The 19,279-nt window shown below is 39.2% G+C and overlaps 1 protein-coding gene across 1 annotated transcript in view; it reads right to left on the bottom strand.

Annotated features, from left to right (window-relative positions):
- Nucleotides 1-14,795, bottom strand: part of LOC134535067 (abhydrolase domain-containing protein 2) — a 28,611-nt gene extending 13,816 nt beyond the window's left edge. The window contains exons 1-5 of the mRNA XM_063373910.1: nucleotides 14,484-14,795; nucleotides 11,400-11,572; nucleotides 8,189-8,356; nucleotides 3,674-3,860; nucleotides 2,333-2,527 (exon numbers count right to left, since the gene is read on the bottom strand). Of these exons, the coding sequence (XP_063229980.1) occupies nucleotides 2,333-2,527; nucleotides 3,674-3,860; nucleotides 8,189-8,356; nucleotides 11,400-11,572; nucleotides 14,484-14,638 (878 nt within the window). The 5' untranslated portion in view covers nucleotides 14,639-14,795. The remainder of the gene's footprint in view (nucleotides 1-2,332; nucleotides 2,528-3,673; nucleotides 3,861-8,188; nucleotides 8,357-11,399; nucleotides 11,573-14,483) is intronic.
- Between the last annotated feature and the right edge of the window lie 4,484 nt (nucleotides 14,796-19,279).

Genomic DNA, 19,279 nt, shown 5'->3' with positions numbered 1-19,279 from the left:
GATGAACACTTGCAGGTGATACTTATCATAAAAGCATGCGAGACACATGTTCTGTTGCACTACTTGCATTGTATGAACGTGACTATTGTATTAAAGTTATTTTTCTAAACAAAGACAGGGAAAAAAGATTTTAACATTTTGGGATGTGACTCATATTTTAATCAGTTTTGCAGCATATCAAGCATATTTTAACATGTTAGTAAACTTTGGAGTGCTCAATTGCACAAATGGTGTATTGGTGTTTTGATTCCATTGTGACAGCGATGTGTAAAAATTGTTACACTTTCTGTGTGTTTCAAAAATAAATTATATTGCGCATTTAGTAAAAGCATTTTGCTTATTTCATATTACCTTCAACCAAGCAGTTGAACATTTATGGCGAAAACAATTAATAATACTAAAAGGAATCTAAAGTGGGATAGTACGCAAGTTCCCAGCGTGGTAATCACACGCTCTAATCATTGAGTCATTTTTTTTAGGGATTACTATGTTTTCCAATCACCTATTTCTTGAGAATAACTGTGAGTTGGGTTTTCTCCTTTGCAGGTAGATTGCAATTGGGAAGTACACAAAAGAAAATCAAAATCAGCGACTTCAAGTTCACGCCCTCTCCTTGTAAGCTGCTTGTGTTTTCAGTTCAGAGTTTATCATTACTGTGTTTTTCATTTCACTATAGTTTTTTCTATATCATTGCAATTTACATTTCAATTTTTACAATTACAATTCTAATTTCTGCAAAAATATTTTTGAAGTAGAAGACCAAAAACTCATCTGTATGTTTTCTTTCTACAACGTAGAATATTACAACTTCTTTTGAATAACCTTGTACTGTATTTTAGTTTTTCTTTGGTATTTCTGTTAACACTATACTGACATTCAATAATTCTGCAAAAGCGCTAATCTGGCATGGCAGAGGCCCTCAACGCACCAGATTGAAGACCTTTTAATGTACTTGACTACAGAATTTAAAATATACCAGTCGCATTGGCACAAAATTTGCCAGGCTCTTCATGAAAGCTTAAAGTGGGGATTTTTGCAAAGAATCTAGTTCAGCTCAACCAAGAGATGCCTGTCGCAACTTCTGATATGACTGCTGCCGTCAACAAAAGCTGAGTCGCACCTCGCACTGTAGAATACTCAGTTTGTAAATATTTAAGAGTGCTAATGAGCTACTCGGGTGTGAACAGGGCCGGCGTGTGGAGAATGACTCGCGAATGACTGCACAGCTCACCCTCTGGCCGTGTGCACGGCACATTAGCTCCACTTAGAGCGATCGAGCCCGTGGCCCCCGGGGACGCGACAGTCATGTTGCTACGAGCAGCCTCCGGGACACAGTGGCCACCACTCCGCAGTAATCTGGGCAAGAGGCCAAGGTCGGCAGCCGTGCGACAGCAGTGACAGCCCGGCAAAGTACGAGCAGGACGGACGACATTTACCTCGGAGCACACGGCCGAGTCTACGTGTGCTTTACGAACAGGCGACACTTTGCTACTGGACACACGTTCGGCACATCTACACAAGGCAGGAAAGAATTTCTGTGTTCCTCATTCTGCTGTTCACACGGCTAGAGCCACACACAGGGAGCTGGCAGATAAAATACAATTTACTTCACTTGGACGAGCCTCTGCACCTAACCTCGCTACACGAGCGAGAAAACTTGATGATAAGGGTGCCAGAGCACACCGTGTGCAGCATTGGGAGACTTGCAGTTGCAAGGTGTGAAAATCAAAAGAGTGGAGAAATTAATTGTAAAAATAAATAAATAATTTCTGCTCATAAAATAATTGAGTGAAAAACACTACAAATGTTCACAGCGCTGCACTGCGAACTAGCGGCCAAGGTCGACGCCAGAATCCACCCGCAAAAATCTGAATGTGAGCTGCATGTGCGAAACCATGGAATGCTGGATAAAAGAAATTTCACTGTAAAACTAAAAAAATAGCTCTTGCCCTTACTTATCCTCCTCTATGCAACAGCTGCATTAAGTACCATCGACACTGCACGCAACAGTGAAACAAAAATATCATATTAAACATCCTGTCATAATATGAGTAGTGGTTTTAAAACCTTAAAAAAATGGCATGAATGTCTTGTCTAATGTGCAAGTCATTACAATCACATTAACGTGAGATAAAATTTAAAATTTCACCAATGTTAGAGCGACAAAGAATGGCACGGGGTTGCCGGCTCGTTGACAAGGAGATCATTAGACAAGATTGGTGGGAGGAAGGGGAAGGGGAAGGGGAAGAGGAAGTGGAAGGGGAAGAGGAAGGGGAAGAGGAAGGGGAAGAGGAAGGGGAAGAGGAAGGGGAAGGTGAAGGGGAGCACGCACCTGGTGTAGGCGTCGTCCAGCTCGGGCAGCGTGGCGGCGGCCACGATGTCGCGCTCGTTCAGGTGGCAGCGACGCTTCACCTCGTCGCTCAGCAGAACGTGGCGGTGGCGGAGGATGATGGTCTTCATGCTCTCCGTCATCACGTACAAGTAGAAGCGGCGGAAGTTCTGCCAGTTGAGCAGCCACTTGGTGCCCCTGCACGCCGCCACACGCAACATCAGGCCCCTTCCTCCCCGAACCCTTAGTCACTATGTCGAGACATTCAGAAGACTTCACAACACCTGCACATCCGCCAATCTAGACCATAGTCAAGTGACTGACTTGATGGCAGACAATAGCCCTGGCAGATGGAGATGTTCTCGTCTAGTAAACCAATATGAAGGGCTACTAACTTGATGGCGCAGTAGCCCTGGCAGATGGAGATGTTCTAGTCTAGTAAACCAATGTGAAGGGCTACTCACTTGATGGCGCAGTAGCCCTGGCAGATGGAGCTGTTCTAGTCTAGTAAACCAATTTGAAGGGCTACTCACTTGATGGTGCAGTAGCCCTGGCAGATGGAGATGTTGTAGTCTAGTAAACCAATATGAAGGGCTACTAACTTGATGGCGCAGTAGCCCTGGCTCTAGTAAACCAATATGAAGGGCTACTCACTTTATGGCACAGTAGCCCTAGCAGTTGGAGATGTTGTAGTCTAGTAAACCAATATGAAGGGCTACTCACTTGATGGCACAGTAGCCCTGGCAGATGGAGATGTTCTAGTCTAGTAAACCAATATGAAGGGCTACTCACTTGATGGCGCATTAGCCCTGGCAGATGGAGATGCTCTAGTTTAGTAAACCAATATTAAGGGGTACTCACTTGATGGCGCAGTAGCCCTGGCAGATGGAGTTGTTCTAGTCTAGTAAACCAATATGAAGGGCTACTCACTTGATGGCACAGTAGCCCTGGCAGATGGAGATGTTCTAGTCTAGTAAACCAATATGAAGGGCTACTCACTTGATGGCGCATTAGCCCTGGCAGATGGAGATGCTCTAGTTTAGTAAACCAATATTAAGGGCTACTCACTTGATGGCGCAGTAGCCCTGGCAGATGGAGTTGTTCTAGTCTAGTAAACCAATATGAAGGGCTACTCACTTGATGGCGCAGTAGCCCTGGCAGATGGAGTTGTTCTAGTCTAGTAAACCTATGTGAAGGGCTACTCACTTGATGGCGCAGTAGCCCTGGCAGATGGAGTTGTTCTAGTCTAGTAAACCAATATGAAGGGCTACTCACTTGATGGCGCAGTAGCCCTGGCAGATGGAGTTGTTCTAGTCTAGTAAACCAATATGAAGGGCTACTCACTTGATGGCGCAGTAGCCCTGGCAGATGGAGATGCCGCCGATGATGGCTCGTGGCTTGCTGCGGCCTCTCTCGCCCAGGTACTTGGTCACCAGGTTGCCGCCCAGGCTGAAGCCGATGCACACCACGTGCGTGTTGGGGTTCCTCTCCAGGATGTGGGTCAGCATCTCGCCAAAGTCCCCGGTGTGCCCTGCAACGCATAGTCTGGCTGAAGTTGTCACGCCTGTCGCCGTGGGCTGGCGTCGAGGTGCGAGACGAGACCCCACACCAACACTGAACATTCACTCAAGTTTTTAAACAAAAATTACCTGTTTTAACGGCCTCCAACTCAAGCAATGCACTTGTAACAAGGCAATAAAACCATTAAACCACTTTTATCTGCACGCTGTTAACTCAGCTTGAATAAGTTTGTTGCACTTAGAGCTTGCTTGAACTCACTACAATCACATTAATAAGGAAAGAGCACAGCCTGGTCGTGTGATAGACTCCTCAGCGGCCACTGCAGTCCACACGTCACACCTAGTCGTGATGTTCCTGCACTTCCTGCAGCCTCCTGCAAGGCTGCCACGTAACATCAGGGGCAAATATGTTGCAGGTATTCCAGGTTTCCCTGGCAAGATGAGAGTTTTCCATCTGTTGTGGTAACTGAATACCAACAGTCACTACAACCAAATACGCACACCAGCACTTAAAATGATTGACTGTTTCCCAAAAACAATATATGTACAGTATAAACAGTGGTAAACACTTTTATACTCTGTTGAACTATAAATTCACAGTCCTCTCTTTAACACACATTCTTTTATTAATTCCTGATTCAAACTTTAAACTGGTACTGCACATAAAGTTATTGAGAAACTGCCATCAATGAAATTCTTGTGTCACTCTGTATGCATGACAGTTACTTGCCATGATCTGTTTTCTAGAGACAAACCAGAGTCATCTAATATAAAGCAACGGACTCCAGCTGCAAGACACAGCTGTCGCGGAACATACCTGCCAAAACCAATGTGTATTGCTGGTTCTTTCTGAAAGCTGCACATCCTATCAAAGCCATGACACAAATCAGTATCACCATTAGCAAGGAGCGCATTGATCCTGAGAAAGCGAACTATTTACCATCTTAAATTAGTTGCTGGATGTAAAATAATTAAAAAAAAAAAAATGGATTTGAATACACAGTAAGATAAAACTCATGTTATGGCGAACACATTTAAACGATCATAAAAAAATATTGCAATTAATAAAATTTCCTGTATTCATAATAAGTTATCCTAGTTAATTAGTCTAAATTTTTAAGTAACATATCAACAGGGTTTTACCCACTGCCAAGAACTCGGTCCAACCATTTTTATTTTAGTTTTCCGTTTTTCCCCAAAATCACATCAATCCTGGCAGAAGTTGGTCTGGTTCGTCATGACTGGTTCCCTCCCAAATGTGCCGGCCTTGCATCGGCCACTAAGGACTCCACTGCTGACATAAGCCTAATCAAAAAATAAGCTGGTAAGTTGTGCTTCTATACCGCCAAAATGCTTAAATGCTGTGAAGGGATCTAAAAATTTTTATAAAAAGGAAATTTTTGTTTTAACTGTTTTCTGATCTAAAAAAAATATTTAGACTCTTAGTGATAGTGTTAACTTTTAGGTAACTATACAGGTACTAACTTTTTAAAAAGTGCTATTATATTTCATTAACATAACTAATGTCCTTTGTATGTTATTATAATGCAAAATAAAAAATTGTCTTTAGTACATGGGCATAGGCCTGTGTGAAGGTTCAGCTAAGAGAATCATTCAAAGTTCTTTTTAATTATACAATTTGAAGCTTCAGTTGTGATGCAAAACTTTGCGTCTTATGTGAAGCTTCGCATTTGTTGCAAAGCTTTCAAACAATGGAAGACTAAAATTAGTGCATGAATTTTATATATATACATATATATATATATATATATATATATATATATATATATATATATATATATATATATATATATATATATATATATATACATACATACACACACATAGATATATATGTATATATATATATATGTGTGTATGTATGTATGTATGTATATATATATATATATATATATATATATATATATATATATATATATATATAGAGAGAGAGAGAGAGAGAGAGAGAGAGAAAGAGAGAGAGAGAGAGAGAGAGAGAGAGAGAGAGAGTGAGTTGTGTTGTATACGTTTCATTGAATAAACTTGGTTGCTTAAAGAAAATAAAAAGGTGGCACACCATTTGCTTTTATGAATGTTCAATATTTATCTTATGCATTGTTAGGTATTTTATAATTTTTATTGTATGATGTTAAACATAGGGCTCATTAATCACCTAATCATTTCAAACATTACAAACTTAAAACAATTTTGTTTTTACTACAATCCTTCAAAGAGAAAAATATTCACAATTTGACTTTCCATATATTTTAAAAATTTGATTTGATACATGCTTCACTTAAACTGGTATTATTAGCACAGGCCTACATGAGAATCATATGGACCACCGAAAATTGGTGTGCAATGCAAGAAACTATAACTTTTGGGGGTATAACAGTGTTCTGCTGTAGTATCATATGGCCAAAATCAAATGTGATGAAAATTCATGAGCAAAGCTCCAGTGAGAAGAAAAAAAAAATAATAAACAAATAAAAGAAAATACATGAAAGCTAATGTACTATGAACTGAGACAACAGTTGCTCTAGTTAATGAGCACATATCAGCACAGCTGAGTTCTTGAACTTCCTGCTGTATCACAGCATCAAAGATAAGAAATTGCCGCTAAAACGACTTAAAATACTGTCAGGCATAGCTTGATCTTTAATCTTCAGTTTTTAATTTGCCAAGAATAATATAGTTATGTCCATAAAGTACTGTCCCAGTTATAAAATTTAATAGTATCTACTATAAGCATTGTATAGTGTTGATTTAAGGTCACAAAGAATAACTCAAAACAATTTTACATAAGCACATGCAAGAACACTGCTTTGTTGTTTCCTCACTTGCAACGTGAAAGAATGGTGTTTTCCCCAATAAGTAGAGGGTGAACCTGTAAATTTTATTTGGCCTCAGGATGGAGCCCCTCCCCATTGGAATCTCTTTGTACGAGAGTGGTTGAAAGTCCAAGTCCCTGACCGTTTGATTGGTTGTAATGGTCGAGACATAGAGCTCTTTCACTGGCCTCCACATTTATCTGACATAAAGCCATGCAGTTTTTTTCCTTTGGGGTTTTATAAAAGATTGTGTCTACGTTCTGCCGCAACTTAATTATTTGCCAGAGTCGAGACACAGAACTGAAGAGGCTCTTGTTTCCGTTACTCCGGACGTGATAACCAAAGTGTGGGAAGAATTGGAGTTTAGGTTGGGTGTGTGCCGTATAACTTAAGATGCACATGTTGAACATTTTAACATGTTGAACATTTTAAAGAAACAACTAGGTTCAATTTGATGTATGCTTAGTTGTAAATAGTCTAAATTAAACTTTTAGAATATACCATTGAATTATGGATATCCTGTGTCATTAATAGGATCTATCAAATTTTTTGTATCAAAGCTACGATGAAATTTCCATCTGAAATCTTTTTGCGTTTCTTCTCTGTTGTAAATACAAATCACAAAGAGCTTTCAAAGACCCAGCAGGTCGACACGGTACACTAACTCCCCATGGCCGTAGCGACGACGCTTCTCAGATCTGACAGCTGACATGATGTCTCTATGAACATATGAGCACACAGCCCATCATCATAACTCCACAGGAAGGGGGTGGGGGTACTTTTCACAACCCAACCTCTTTCACAAGGGAGGATGGTCAATGATGTCTTTCGTCTGATTTCCCCCCCCCCCTCCACCCCTTCACCACCACCCTTCGATAAATCCATGGTGTGTTGGTTTTGGCAGTCCCTGTAACTGCTTGCGATTCCTTGCCAAAAGAAAACTACTAAAAGAAAAGCTTGAGTACTGAAAATTATAACCACGCATGATGTTACTGTCCTACTGTATATTTTTCATAAATAGGTTCAATACTTATATCAAAACAATAGTATCTTCTTGAGATTTTATGTGATTCTTTTAGGACATTCATTTTTTATTACTTAATGAGTCCTATAACACTTTTAAAAAAAATTATTGACATTTTCATTAATAACAAAACATATGTTTTAATGATAACCATGAATTATCGAAAGAGGCCTGGGGAGGAAGTATGTTTTCTACTGTTTTACAATTTCAAATTATCTGGCTGGAGACGTCTTGTGACTTTGTTACTTCATAAACAACTGTGATAGTCTTGCGTGTTGCGTTTTTATGTTGTTGCAATTCTTGCGTAGTTTATAAAACCGGCCTTGGAGAGATGTTAGACATATCTGCTGTGTGACGAGCCGTGTGTGTAACGGGTAAACCACAACTACATCACCTTGTGAGGCACGACTTTAAACCCAACGCTGGCCCTTACCTGGCTACGCCCTCCTGGCGGACGAAGCCAAACGGGCGCACTCGGACTTACCGTAGGTGAATATGCGAGGAGCCGTCACGGGCACGCTCTGGAGCGCGCCCACGTGGTTCAGCACGGCGCAACGATAGCCGTGGCACTGTGCGTAGTGCACGAACGTGCGGATGTACACACTCTCGGAGGTGTTACCGATACCGGGGCAGATGGCCAGAGTCACGTCATCTGCAAACAAGTGACATCAGGTGTTTTAAACTGCACAGGAAAACACACGACATATAAGTGGACTCAAAACTACTTCTTGGATACCCACTAGTGCTCCTAAATAAATTAAGTCATTTCATTAACATCCTTATCTCAACTTGGTCATAACAGCAATTACCAGTAAGGAGGCCCAGCGGTAAATCCCCGCACGGAGGCCTCTGGAATCTCTCTCACGACCCACTCGTTGTTACTTCACGACCAAACAGGAGAGGGACACTCTCTTTGAAAGTTATGCACAACCAGAGTCGCTCACAGGATGTCTCCAGGAGTCGGATGCAAGCACAAGACCACGCAGAGAGGCCGACCAAATCACAGGGCTGCCAACTCCCCAGCGACTAACCACACCCGTCTTGCCTTGTCAGGGCTGAACGACCACAAGTTGACCTCCAAGAGCACACAATGCGACAAAACTATGACTCAAAGATGTTCCCTGCAAAATATTTTCCAGGTGCTTATTTTAGTACCACAGTAAAGTGTAATATATTTCTCGTATCGCTTGCTCACTTCTTAATGAGATGCAGACTCCATGGCAAGCCTGCATGATGGATGTAGAAGAGCCAAGACTAATGGGACAGTGTCAAAGCAGAGAGAGACACGATGAAAGTAGTGGGTGGGCAACCGTGGACAGGACAAAATGGAAGGGCTTGTAAACTTAGATCCCAATTCTGGCTTAAGGGTTGACATTATCTCAGAACTACAAAAATAAAATGGTTTTAAATGTATCTTCCTGATGAAAAATAAACTTTCCATGGAAAGCCTAATATTTCTATGAATATTTAAGACTTATACCAGTATTGGCATGAATCCAAAGAAAGATTAAAAAAATTAGTCTAAATGCATGTACCAACTAAATTCCTAAGGACATGAAGAATCAAGTCTACACTTTGCAAGACGAGGTTTAAATTGAATTAATAAACATCCTAACATGTTAGTTGCTTGAATGCAGTATTTACAAATATGTATCTTCAGAGCCTGCTTTGGGCAAATCACCACCTTATCAGAAGGCCAAGGTTGAAGCTGATAAGGCGGCCAGAGCTGGCCGACGAGATACATTAACTAATACTCGTATGATAAAACAACTTGAAACTGTAGTGAACAGGCATACTGGACAAGCGTGCCCCACAGGACCTACGGTTAGCGCTACACCCTCGCAACGAGTTCAATCCCTACGGACGGACAATAAGTCCATGTTTGTACGACTGGTATTCTTGAAGGGAGAACACAGAGCAACTCATTCTGGGTGCATAGAGCAGTCATCCTGTGTGGCCAATCAGGGGCCACCAGAGTGAATTAACGAAGACCCAAAAGTCAAACACTCATCTGTAATATGCAGACTGTTAATTTTTTTTTTTTTAAATCTTTCTTTAAGAATTATTTTAACTAAGAAAATGGATGTTAAGGGGAGTTACACCCCGCCATCTTAGATTTTTCCATGTTTTGCTATAATTCTAATTTTGAACTATTTATCCCAATTTTTGGCATGTCATAGCATAAATGACATCTGTCAGACCTCTACCTTGCAACCACATGTTAACTAACAGGACTGTAAGCACCACAAGGAAATAACCTATTATTTCACATGGGCGACTACATCATCATGATAATCACACTAGTTCACAAGTTTTGACTTCAATAAATAGTCAAAATTAAGTCCTATGCCATATTGACCAAAAGCAAGCAGTATGAGAATATTTTAAATTGCAAGCTGGCGAAGCCTAATTCCCTTTAAGCCCAATGTGTTACCTAGCTGCAGGAATACAGAATATACTCTTTTATTGTGCGATCTTTATGAAAGGAGTGTCAATATAAACTTTATTAATGAACACTTAATTATTTTTTATTATAGTTAGCAGGTAACTGGTGCTAAAATATTTAGTCCTAAAATCTACACAAGAACATAAAATCTAATGCACCTGTAGTAAGAAGTCTATAGGGGATAAAATATTTCGAAATTAAATTACCCTATACTGCAAGTAAGATCGAGCCAAACCTTATCTCAATAAATAGTTTTTCCTGATAACTGCACCCTTGACAATGGCTGTGAAGCCATTAACATCAGGTTTCAATAATTGTCAAGTGGTTGGATAACACTGCATATCAACCAATGTAGTTGGATTTTACATTTAAAGCACTTTATATGTTCATGACAACTTTTAATAATTGGTAGGATCATGTTGTTTGATAACAGTTGTCTAATGCAGTATTCAAACAACTGCAAAGTTTTTACAAATGTCAAACGTAAGCGTATACATAGTAAAAACAGAAAAATGTATTTCAGTGTAGATATGCATGACTACTTCCTAATTGCTGCAGACCCGAGTAATTGAGTCGACGAAAGGTTTCATTTGCAGAGAAAAGGAGCTGGCTTGCTTATGTCACATCACCCATGAATGCGCAACTGCTATAATTACACAACTCATGAGCCAGTATCCATTTCAAGGTCTTGGCTTTACAACGTTTTGGTACAGGAGAGTACGTTTCCAGGAAATTTGAGGGGCCAACACGTCACTTGTGGGCATGCTAATGTATGTGTGTGTCTATCCTGTCAGCAGTCCACTTAGTTAATTTGAATAACTTCTTTCTTTGAGGCAAATGTCTAGGCACTTCTCTAACATTTAGATGCTTCAATACATATTTCAACGTTTGCAGATAAGAAGGGAATGTTTGTATTTTTATTAAGTACATGACTTGTTAGGTTTAGCGTTTCAGCTCTGTAGATACAGGCAGTGGCATAGCAGGCGGGTGGCAGGGATGGCCCCCGGCCAGGGGTGCCGGAGCAGGGAGGGGGGGGGGGGGGGGGCGATGCCGCGACGGTTTCGCTGTTAACGAACGCTCCTCTGTTTTAATCCAAGAGGGGGCGCCATTTTTCAAGTCTGGCCAGGGGCGCCAGTCACCTTAGCTACGCCACTGGATAAAGGATGTGATCTCCCGATGGAACCTGTCTCGAGAGTTACACAGTCCGAGTGTTATATGTCGGAAGAAGCAGTGAGTGAGGAGGCCCGACCTTGGTGCAGCTGGTCGAGCGGCTGGTACACGTCGTAGGTGAGCGTGGTGCCGTCGCCCAGCAGCAGCTCGCAGCGCTCTCCCAGGGGCCAGGGGCAGCGCACCCGCCCGATGATGCTGTGCACGATGGTCTGCACGTGGCCGCTGTAGCCCCACAGCCGCGTGGGGTTGTACCTGCGGCACACGCCTCGCTCCCGTGGCCGTCCCTCGCAGACCCCCGGGACCCCTGGTCCACGTGGTGAACAGGGCAAATATTACATAACTGCTCTCCAGCATTTAACAAACAGTGAACCAAGTACCTTGTAATCTTGGTGATCGGACACACGCAGCTATAACGCTCAAATTGCATTGGCTTCATAATAGGAACATTGAAGAACTATGATTTGTTATTAAGCGATTTCTAGGTTCGAGTATTCTTGCAGCATCAAAGGTGCACAATGCACAGACTTTAGATCAACATTATTTACCAATTCCGGAAATGTTGAAAGTTGTAATTTATTAAAAAAAGTATAAAAAAATATTTAAAATTCTAACTAGATTCTGAAAAAACACAGAAGTAGATAGCGCAAGGAAATCTAGGAAATTATGCAGTAAAAATTAAAAAGTCAAAACATATATTGTTACATAATAAATTATTTCTAGCGATTTATAGTTTAGAAAAATTTGCCATACCAAATGATTTTATTTATTATATTTTTTTTAAAAATATGGATCACGCAAAAACTGCTTTGAAAATCATTATAAAGCGTAACATTATCCATCACGGCCAATATTCAAGCTTAAAAAAAAAAAAAAAAAAAAAAAAATCAAATTCTTACTGCCATATCTAATTGAAACTGTTGCCTCCAATGGTTCTGGCTAGAAATGTTGGTTCAAACATATCAGTTCAGATAATGCATTGAACTACAAAACTAATGTTATAAATTACACACAAAATTAAATATACATATATACAAATTATTTGAATTTGTCCTCATTAAATCACCTACTAAAAAAAAAATGACTATGACAAACTTCTAATACAATGAATGTGCAAAATCAAAAAATTCTTTTATTAATTTCGAATTTTATATTAAATAATTACACCAATTGGTAGCAGGCATGGTGGTAGAGTGGTCACAACACTCGCCTCTCACCAAAGTGATCAGGGTTCGATTTCCAGCGAGGTCGAACCACGGATATTTCGCAACTGGGAAATGTCGTGGACGTTGCAGTGGCCCCCGAGTTTTTCCAAGGTACTCCCATTCCCCCCCCCCCCCCCCCCCCCCAAGTTCCCAGTTCTCATTGCAGCCGGCTACTAGGGGTGTCGGCCCTCTTCCATCAGCACGTAGACCCTGCCTCAGGCAGAAATCCAAAACGGAGATTTTAATTTCTACATACCAGTTGGTACACCTTACATAGGCTTTAATTTTATAACATGAAAAACAATAAAAAATATGCTTTTGCTGTGGAAAATAAACAAACCAACCTTTAAATGGGGGGAGGGGGGGGGGGGCAACCACACTCTCTCTCTCACAAGTAATCAATCTATATATGTACATAAATGGATGTTGGTATGTATTAGATAAACTCCGACACCCTTTGACCGATCGCCATGAAAGTTGACACATTGAAGTATTTTTTTTTCATGGAGAAGGTTAGAAGGTTTTTATGCTATCCATTTTACACAACTCGCCGTTAGATGGCGTTGCGGCGCATCAACTTCTAAACCGTTCAACCGATCGTAATGAGTAAACATAGGTCACAGACATACAAACAGTAATTGTGTGTCATTTCTCTATGTCCACCACACTGTCTTATAGCGTTATCCATTTTGATTTAACTCGCGGACAGTATACCATCCTGTGTTCAGCCTGGGCAACGCCGAGTACTGCAGCTAGTACAAGTATAAATTGAACAAATAAGCCCACTTATTTCAATCCATAGCAATTTACAAAATTACCATTTAATAATTTTAAAAATCAGCAAATGGTGGTGTTAGATGCTGCTAATATTTCTGACTCCTACAATCATGCATTTTTAAATTTCTGGCTTTATTAATAAGTTTTTTACAGAATTTTTTTTAGGAATTTTAGAAAAATTGTATTGTTTAACTGTGTAAGAACAAACAAAATATAAATTAAAAATTATTATATAAATATTTCAGCAAATTTAGTTTTATTTTATTACTTTAATATATCTTAATTAATGTTTTTTTTTTTTTAACCCAGGACTTCCTTGCTCTCCTTCACTATAGAATATTCCAGCATTCAGTATGAATTCAAAAACACCGTTTTGGAGGTTTAAAAAATATTCAGATATTACAAAATTTATATTAATGAGAAAAATATTTGTTATATGAAGAAACAGAAGGCGGATTGTTATCAATATCTGTGGGCGCGAGTGTGTGTGTGTGTGTTGAAGGAATCAGGGATTGGGAGGATCCGTAAGTAAATGGGCAGGAGGGTGAAGGCTGAAGCATACCTACACCACATGGGTCAGCCCGATGCTGGCGTGCGTAGCCTCAGTACCGGTCTACAACTGACACACAGCTGAGGGTACCAACATAGGTGACTGTCAGAGTCATCCAAGTTGGTTACCAGACCTTGGGTTATGCATGCCGGGGAGTAGAAAGTGGAAAGAAAGGCTGGTGGTGGTGGTTTCGTCAACAGGCTGGTGAGGGAGTGTTCTAGGGATGGAGGGACCGTAGGTAGACGTTCAAAGAGTTAGAGAACACAAAGTGTGAGGCACTCATTCTTGGTCAGGTCTGGGACGGAGTAGGATGAGCGCGGGAGTTTAGGAGATTAATGGAAGACCGAGGTTGAACCTACTTGCTAAAGGGCTAATGCCAAATCGTAAGTACTGTTGTGGAGTGCCGGGGCCCGTTATTTGTACCTCTAAGTGTACATGGTAGCAAAAACCTGCGAAATTTACTTCACATCACTTCAGCACACAAGCGCCACAACCACGGCACAGCAAAACATGACCCAAACTGAAGGGAAATCTAGAAAATAAGAAGGCCAGGGCTTCGACCGGGCTACCAGTCTTTCACCGCACAGCGATAAAGAATAATAAACGAACACTTAAATAGTGCAGATACACTTACGGTTCTTGCAGCAGCGGCGCAATCTTCAAAATTGTTTCAAGAAAACTGGAATCCTTGCAAAAGAGGAGGGGTTTCTGAGATTGGCTGTTGACATTTAATATTCTGAATAATATGCATAAGATAACGGCGATAGCGGCCAGCAGCGCCGTCGACATCACGGCAGCTATCCTATCTTCACCCAGCTGGACCAACACTGTTGCCCGAATGACGGATTACTCACGAACAATTAATAACACTTACTCCCTTCATCCATGCTAGGCCTCATCAAACACTTTTCAACCTTGACGTTTACACCATAGAGAATGTTCTACAAATGACGTCACCTGTCAAACTCAGCAACGTTACGATATCACCTGTACATAACAATTATACACTGCAAGGATCGATTTCACAATAACAAATTTTTTTGTGACCAAAATTTACAGTGTCTATAGATAACTGACATGTTCACTTTACAAATTGGTATCAAGTATTTAAATAAAACATGAAATTAGCATTTTTTTATATTTATACATGGTCATATAGATTGGACCGCAACCACCAGTGCTCTCTCAAGTCGCACAGGCTGTTTTGTTTTACCGACGTTTAAGCCAGGCGTGTGTAGTGGGAATAAAGGCCATGCACCGTGCCGAACACCAACCAGGAATGGGGCAGTGCAACGCAGCGAGTGCATCAGTCACAAACGCTGAGTTGGCTTTCACCCGTAAACATTGTTCTAAGACTCGGCCTCAGATTGAAGCGCGTCTCCCGCGGAAACTATCCCTGACAGTTGTCAATCCCGCCACCCGGGGCCAATAGTCTTGATGCTGTTGGAATATTTCCAGTAGCGGAATGGTTAAAATTCCGACAGAGATTTACAAATCCTTATTATAGAACAATCGCTAGCGGAATTGTGTCTCGGAATTACGTCACAAACTGTTGAAATTATTCCGCTACCTCATATGCTGGCGAAATCACAATTCCGATAGAGAATTGAGAGTTTGTTGTTCTTTAAAAACTTTCATTTCTACAAAAAAGTGACTCTGTTGGGGTTCTGAAATACTTTCAAATCTAGTTGATTGTTGGTTAAGTTAGGTTAGCTACGTTTTTAATTGTATAAAATAGTGTGGACGGCTAGTTATATTAGGTTAGCTACATTCAAAACTAGCAATAACTTATTCACCTCTTTATATTAGGTATGTGATAGATATTCAGATAAAAATACACGATGTGATAGGTACTGTAGGTACATAGGCCTATCACCGAGTTATGGGTTATTTGTGAAATTTAATTTATTCCTGAAGGAAACAAAAACATTATTTATATAAACTTATATCCGATGGGTTTAAGAATAGGTCCAATTTACTGCATTTAAAAATTGCAAAACGAGTACCATTCCAACCTTCAAATTCGCGTGTTCGTGAGAAATAGCTTGTGATTGAATTACTAACCTAAATGTCAAAAATTTAAATGTCAAAAATTAAGTTTAAAATATAAATTTCTTAAACATAGTACCGGTAAAATAAATAAAAAAAATATTTAAGAACATATTTAAGAATTTATGGAATGGTGTATAAACGGGTAGGCATTTTGATTAGAAAGGGAATATATTATACTTTGGAATTATATTTTCCAATGATAATTTAGTTTGTTGGCAATAAATTATTTTAAAAGCTTGATTTTGTGGCTATTTACTTGTCCGTGTACATTGCGTATTGTCATTTACGTAGGTTGGACACCCTGCACTTTCAGCGGATAATTTGAAATAGTGTTTGCAATCAAAGTTATAAAACTAGCTGTTAAGAACTTATGAAAAGAAAGAGCAAATACTATATTGGAACAATATAGGAAAATCGTAAAAAAAGGGAGACATGTTATGCAGCGCATTCTAGAACTGTTAGCGCATATGTGATAAGGGTATTTTGGCCATTTAGAATGTACTCTTTTCCCAAGTTTTCTGCCGTTGTGGTTATTTATGGTTGGAAAAGTTCCTGCAATGTTTGGTTGCGACAATTACGATGTTGCTAACTGCTCGAACACTCAATCGTTTTTGATGTTAAAATTCCTTAGGCATGTTGGTGCCAAAGTCATCTATGTGTTGCCACATTAACCTATATATAATCACTTATATGAACATTGTGAAAAATATTAAGCTTATTGGTGTGCCACATAAACCTCTATGATAGAAAAAAGGTTCTGGAATACAATTTAGAGTCACATAAAAAATAGAAGAAACTTAAAAAAAAAATGTTTTAATTTTAGGGTTACACAAAATGCTTCCTATATTTAAGATATATGTATTTAGCACCATGGTATTATGCATGATATGTAACAATGTTTTTCCAGAAAAGTAAATTTAAAAACCATTTAAATGATATTGTAAAGAAATTTCAATAATTATAAGATTATTAATCATGTTTGATCCCTGTAAAAAAAAATTCAAACCCAATGCACACTGACTTCACCAAAACTTCCAGAGGTCTTGGGAGAAATTTTCTTTCTCTCACGACTGTCTAGTTAAATATTTCTGACACACTACCTGAAATAGAGAACTCTCACCAGACTCTAAGATGTTGCAACACTCCTCTTCATGCCCTCCCTTCCCCACCATTCAACTCCCACTTGGTTTTCTGCATACATGCCAGAACACACATGTTTAGGGTATTTAAGGAAGTGTTTCTGTTTACTCAGCCTGGCATTGTTTGATTGACAATAATTATTCAGCATAGATTGTGTCACATCGAGAACATCCAAAGTGTTATGGCATTATGACAATGTGATTGTGTGTTTAGCATGAGGTGACGTGAAATTTGGTGTATATTTTCTCCAAAGAGGGTCCATTTGTACCGCAGAATATTGTCTAATTTTTTTTAAATTTAGTTTTTGATGTTTTAGCTATTTCTGATCATATATTTTTTTAAATTCTCTGCTTTTGAACATCTTCAAGCAACAATCTTCAAGTCATAATCTAGGCCTCAACGACGTGAAAAAAATGAAGTAATTTTTGTATTTCTAACTTTATTCCCATATTTTAGGTGAATTTAAACTGTTTTTTGAGAAACACTCTCGCCTATTTTTTCTATATTAAAGCGCTTCAGTTTATCTTAGAATCAAAATGTCTTGTTAACTTTCACAAAAAAATAGAAGCAATATCTGGTCTTCGTTTGAAACTATAATGGTGAAAAAATATTAATCATACATTTTCTATAAATTTTTTTTTATTAAAAACTGATATGTCAAGTGAGTACATTCGGTTTGATTTAGATAGATTAATTTTTTTTTTTACTTCACAGGAAATATACTAAAAATACAAATGTTTTCCCCTTATTTGCACATTCAAAAATACTTTCAAAAGGTAGAATTATGGGAATATGTTTTATCTTAGTGGCTAGTATAACACTAAAAATTTTGTTTTAAATTTCAGCTCTGAAATTGTTTAAATCCGGTAGGCATTTTAATACTTCCTCTCTGATATCATGGGATGATTGATCTACAACAATAAAAGAGTTTGTGTCCGGCTGCCAATTTTGTATAATGAACAGTGCGAGTGTTATGCTTGCCTCCGGCTCCGCCAGTTTTAAATCTTTCCAAAATACTAGGACCCGCGAAAGTACATGTACCAGGGCCCTGTAAGGTCCAGGGTCGCCTCTGTGGTCAGCAGCAAGCAAGCATGGAGCACCTTGCAATGTGAGCCAATCTACAGTAGATTCCTACTGGTTGTATGCAGGTGTAATGTAAAACATACTGCCAGTAATTGAGGTTAAATCGCATGATGCACTGCCTTTCAGACATTTTTAAAGTTATAATTTCATCCAATTGTCCGTCAAAAGTTAAAGCATTGCAAGGTTTTGATAGATGGGCGGATGGAATTTTTCGGGCCAGCTGATTGACTGCACATCACACGATTGACTGACGAATCTTTGTGAGTCCAGCTAAGTCCTACACTGTAATATCGGTACGAGTGGAAATCATGCAAAATAAATGCCCTCAGAGTTTATACCTACATGAACTAATTTACGCAGATACATATACACACTGGGTTTCCTCGAATCCTGTTTTTTTTATTCAAATCCAATTTCTAATATTTTTTAAAAAATCTAATTTAAAAATACAGTAATTTTTTTTTACACTTACAAATTGCAATTTAGAAGCTGTAGCATCTCAACTTGCAAATGTTTCCAATACGCATTGGAAAGTTAGCAGATTGTTTTACATACCATATAACGATGGTCTGTAGGGAGAGAATTATACATAGTGTATTTTCCTAAGAGTTAGATAAGTTTCATGTGACGTACCAGGAAGAATGAAAGTTTGACACACACACAGTAACTCAGCACCTTCACTTTAATGGCTAGCAAGTGGAGACTTACTTCTCTTATGCAATAGCTTTTGAAATTGATTTATTATCATTGGAATTGGACCAGGGGGAGGGTAAAAGGGGGGGGGGGATGTTTAAACATATATTTTCATTTCAACTGAGTAAAGGGTTGTATGATTTCATATTTTGTAGAAAACACTTACTTTTACTACACACAAAAAAAAAATAGCTTTAACGCCAATTTAGATTTTAAAATTTTCATACCACCCAAGTGGCTTGCTTGGAAAGCGAAAATTCAGCCGACAAAAAGCTCGCAATAAATCAACATGTCGGTCTTCCTCGGGTCACTGCCGAAAAAATGGATGGAATAAAGAAAGTTGTTTTTCTCATCCATCAGTGAGTTCACTTTATCGCGTCACATCGAGATTTTTAATTGAAATTATTTCAAAAGAAGCATTTGTTTGCCACGTATGCTAAGGTGAACCACCAAAGTTTTACT

This window comes from Bacillus rossius, chromosome 8 (genome assembly GCF_032445375.1).
Source record: "Bacillus rossius redtenbacheri isolate Brsri chromosome 8, Brsri_v3, whole genome shotgun sequence".
NCBI lineage: Eukaryota > Metazoa > Arthropoda > Insecta > Phasmatodea > Bacillidae > Bacillus > Bacillus rossius.
The sequence above is the reverse complement of the archived record's forward strand: the minus strand, read 5'-3'. Positions and strand labels throughout refer to the sequence as shown.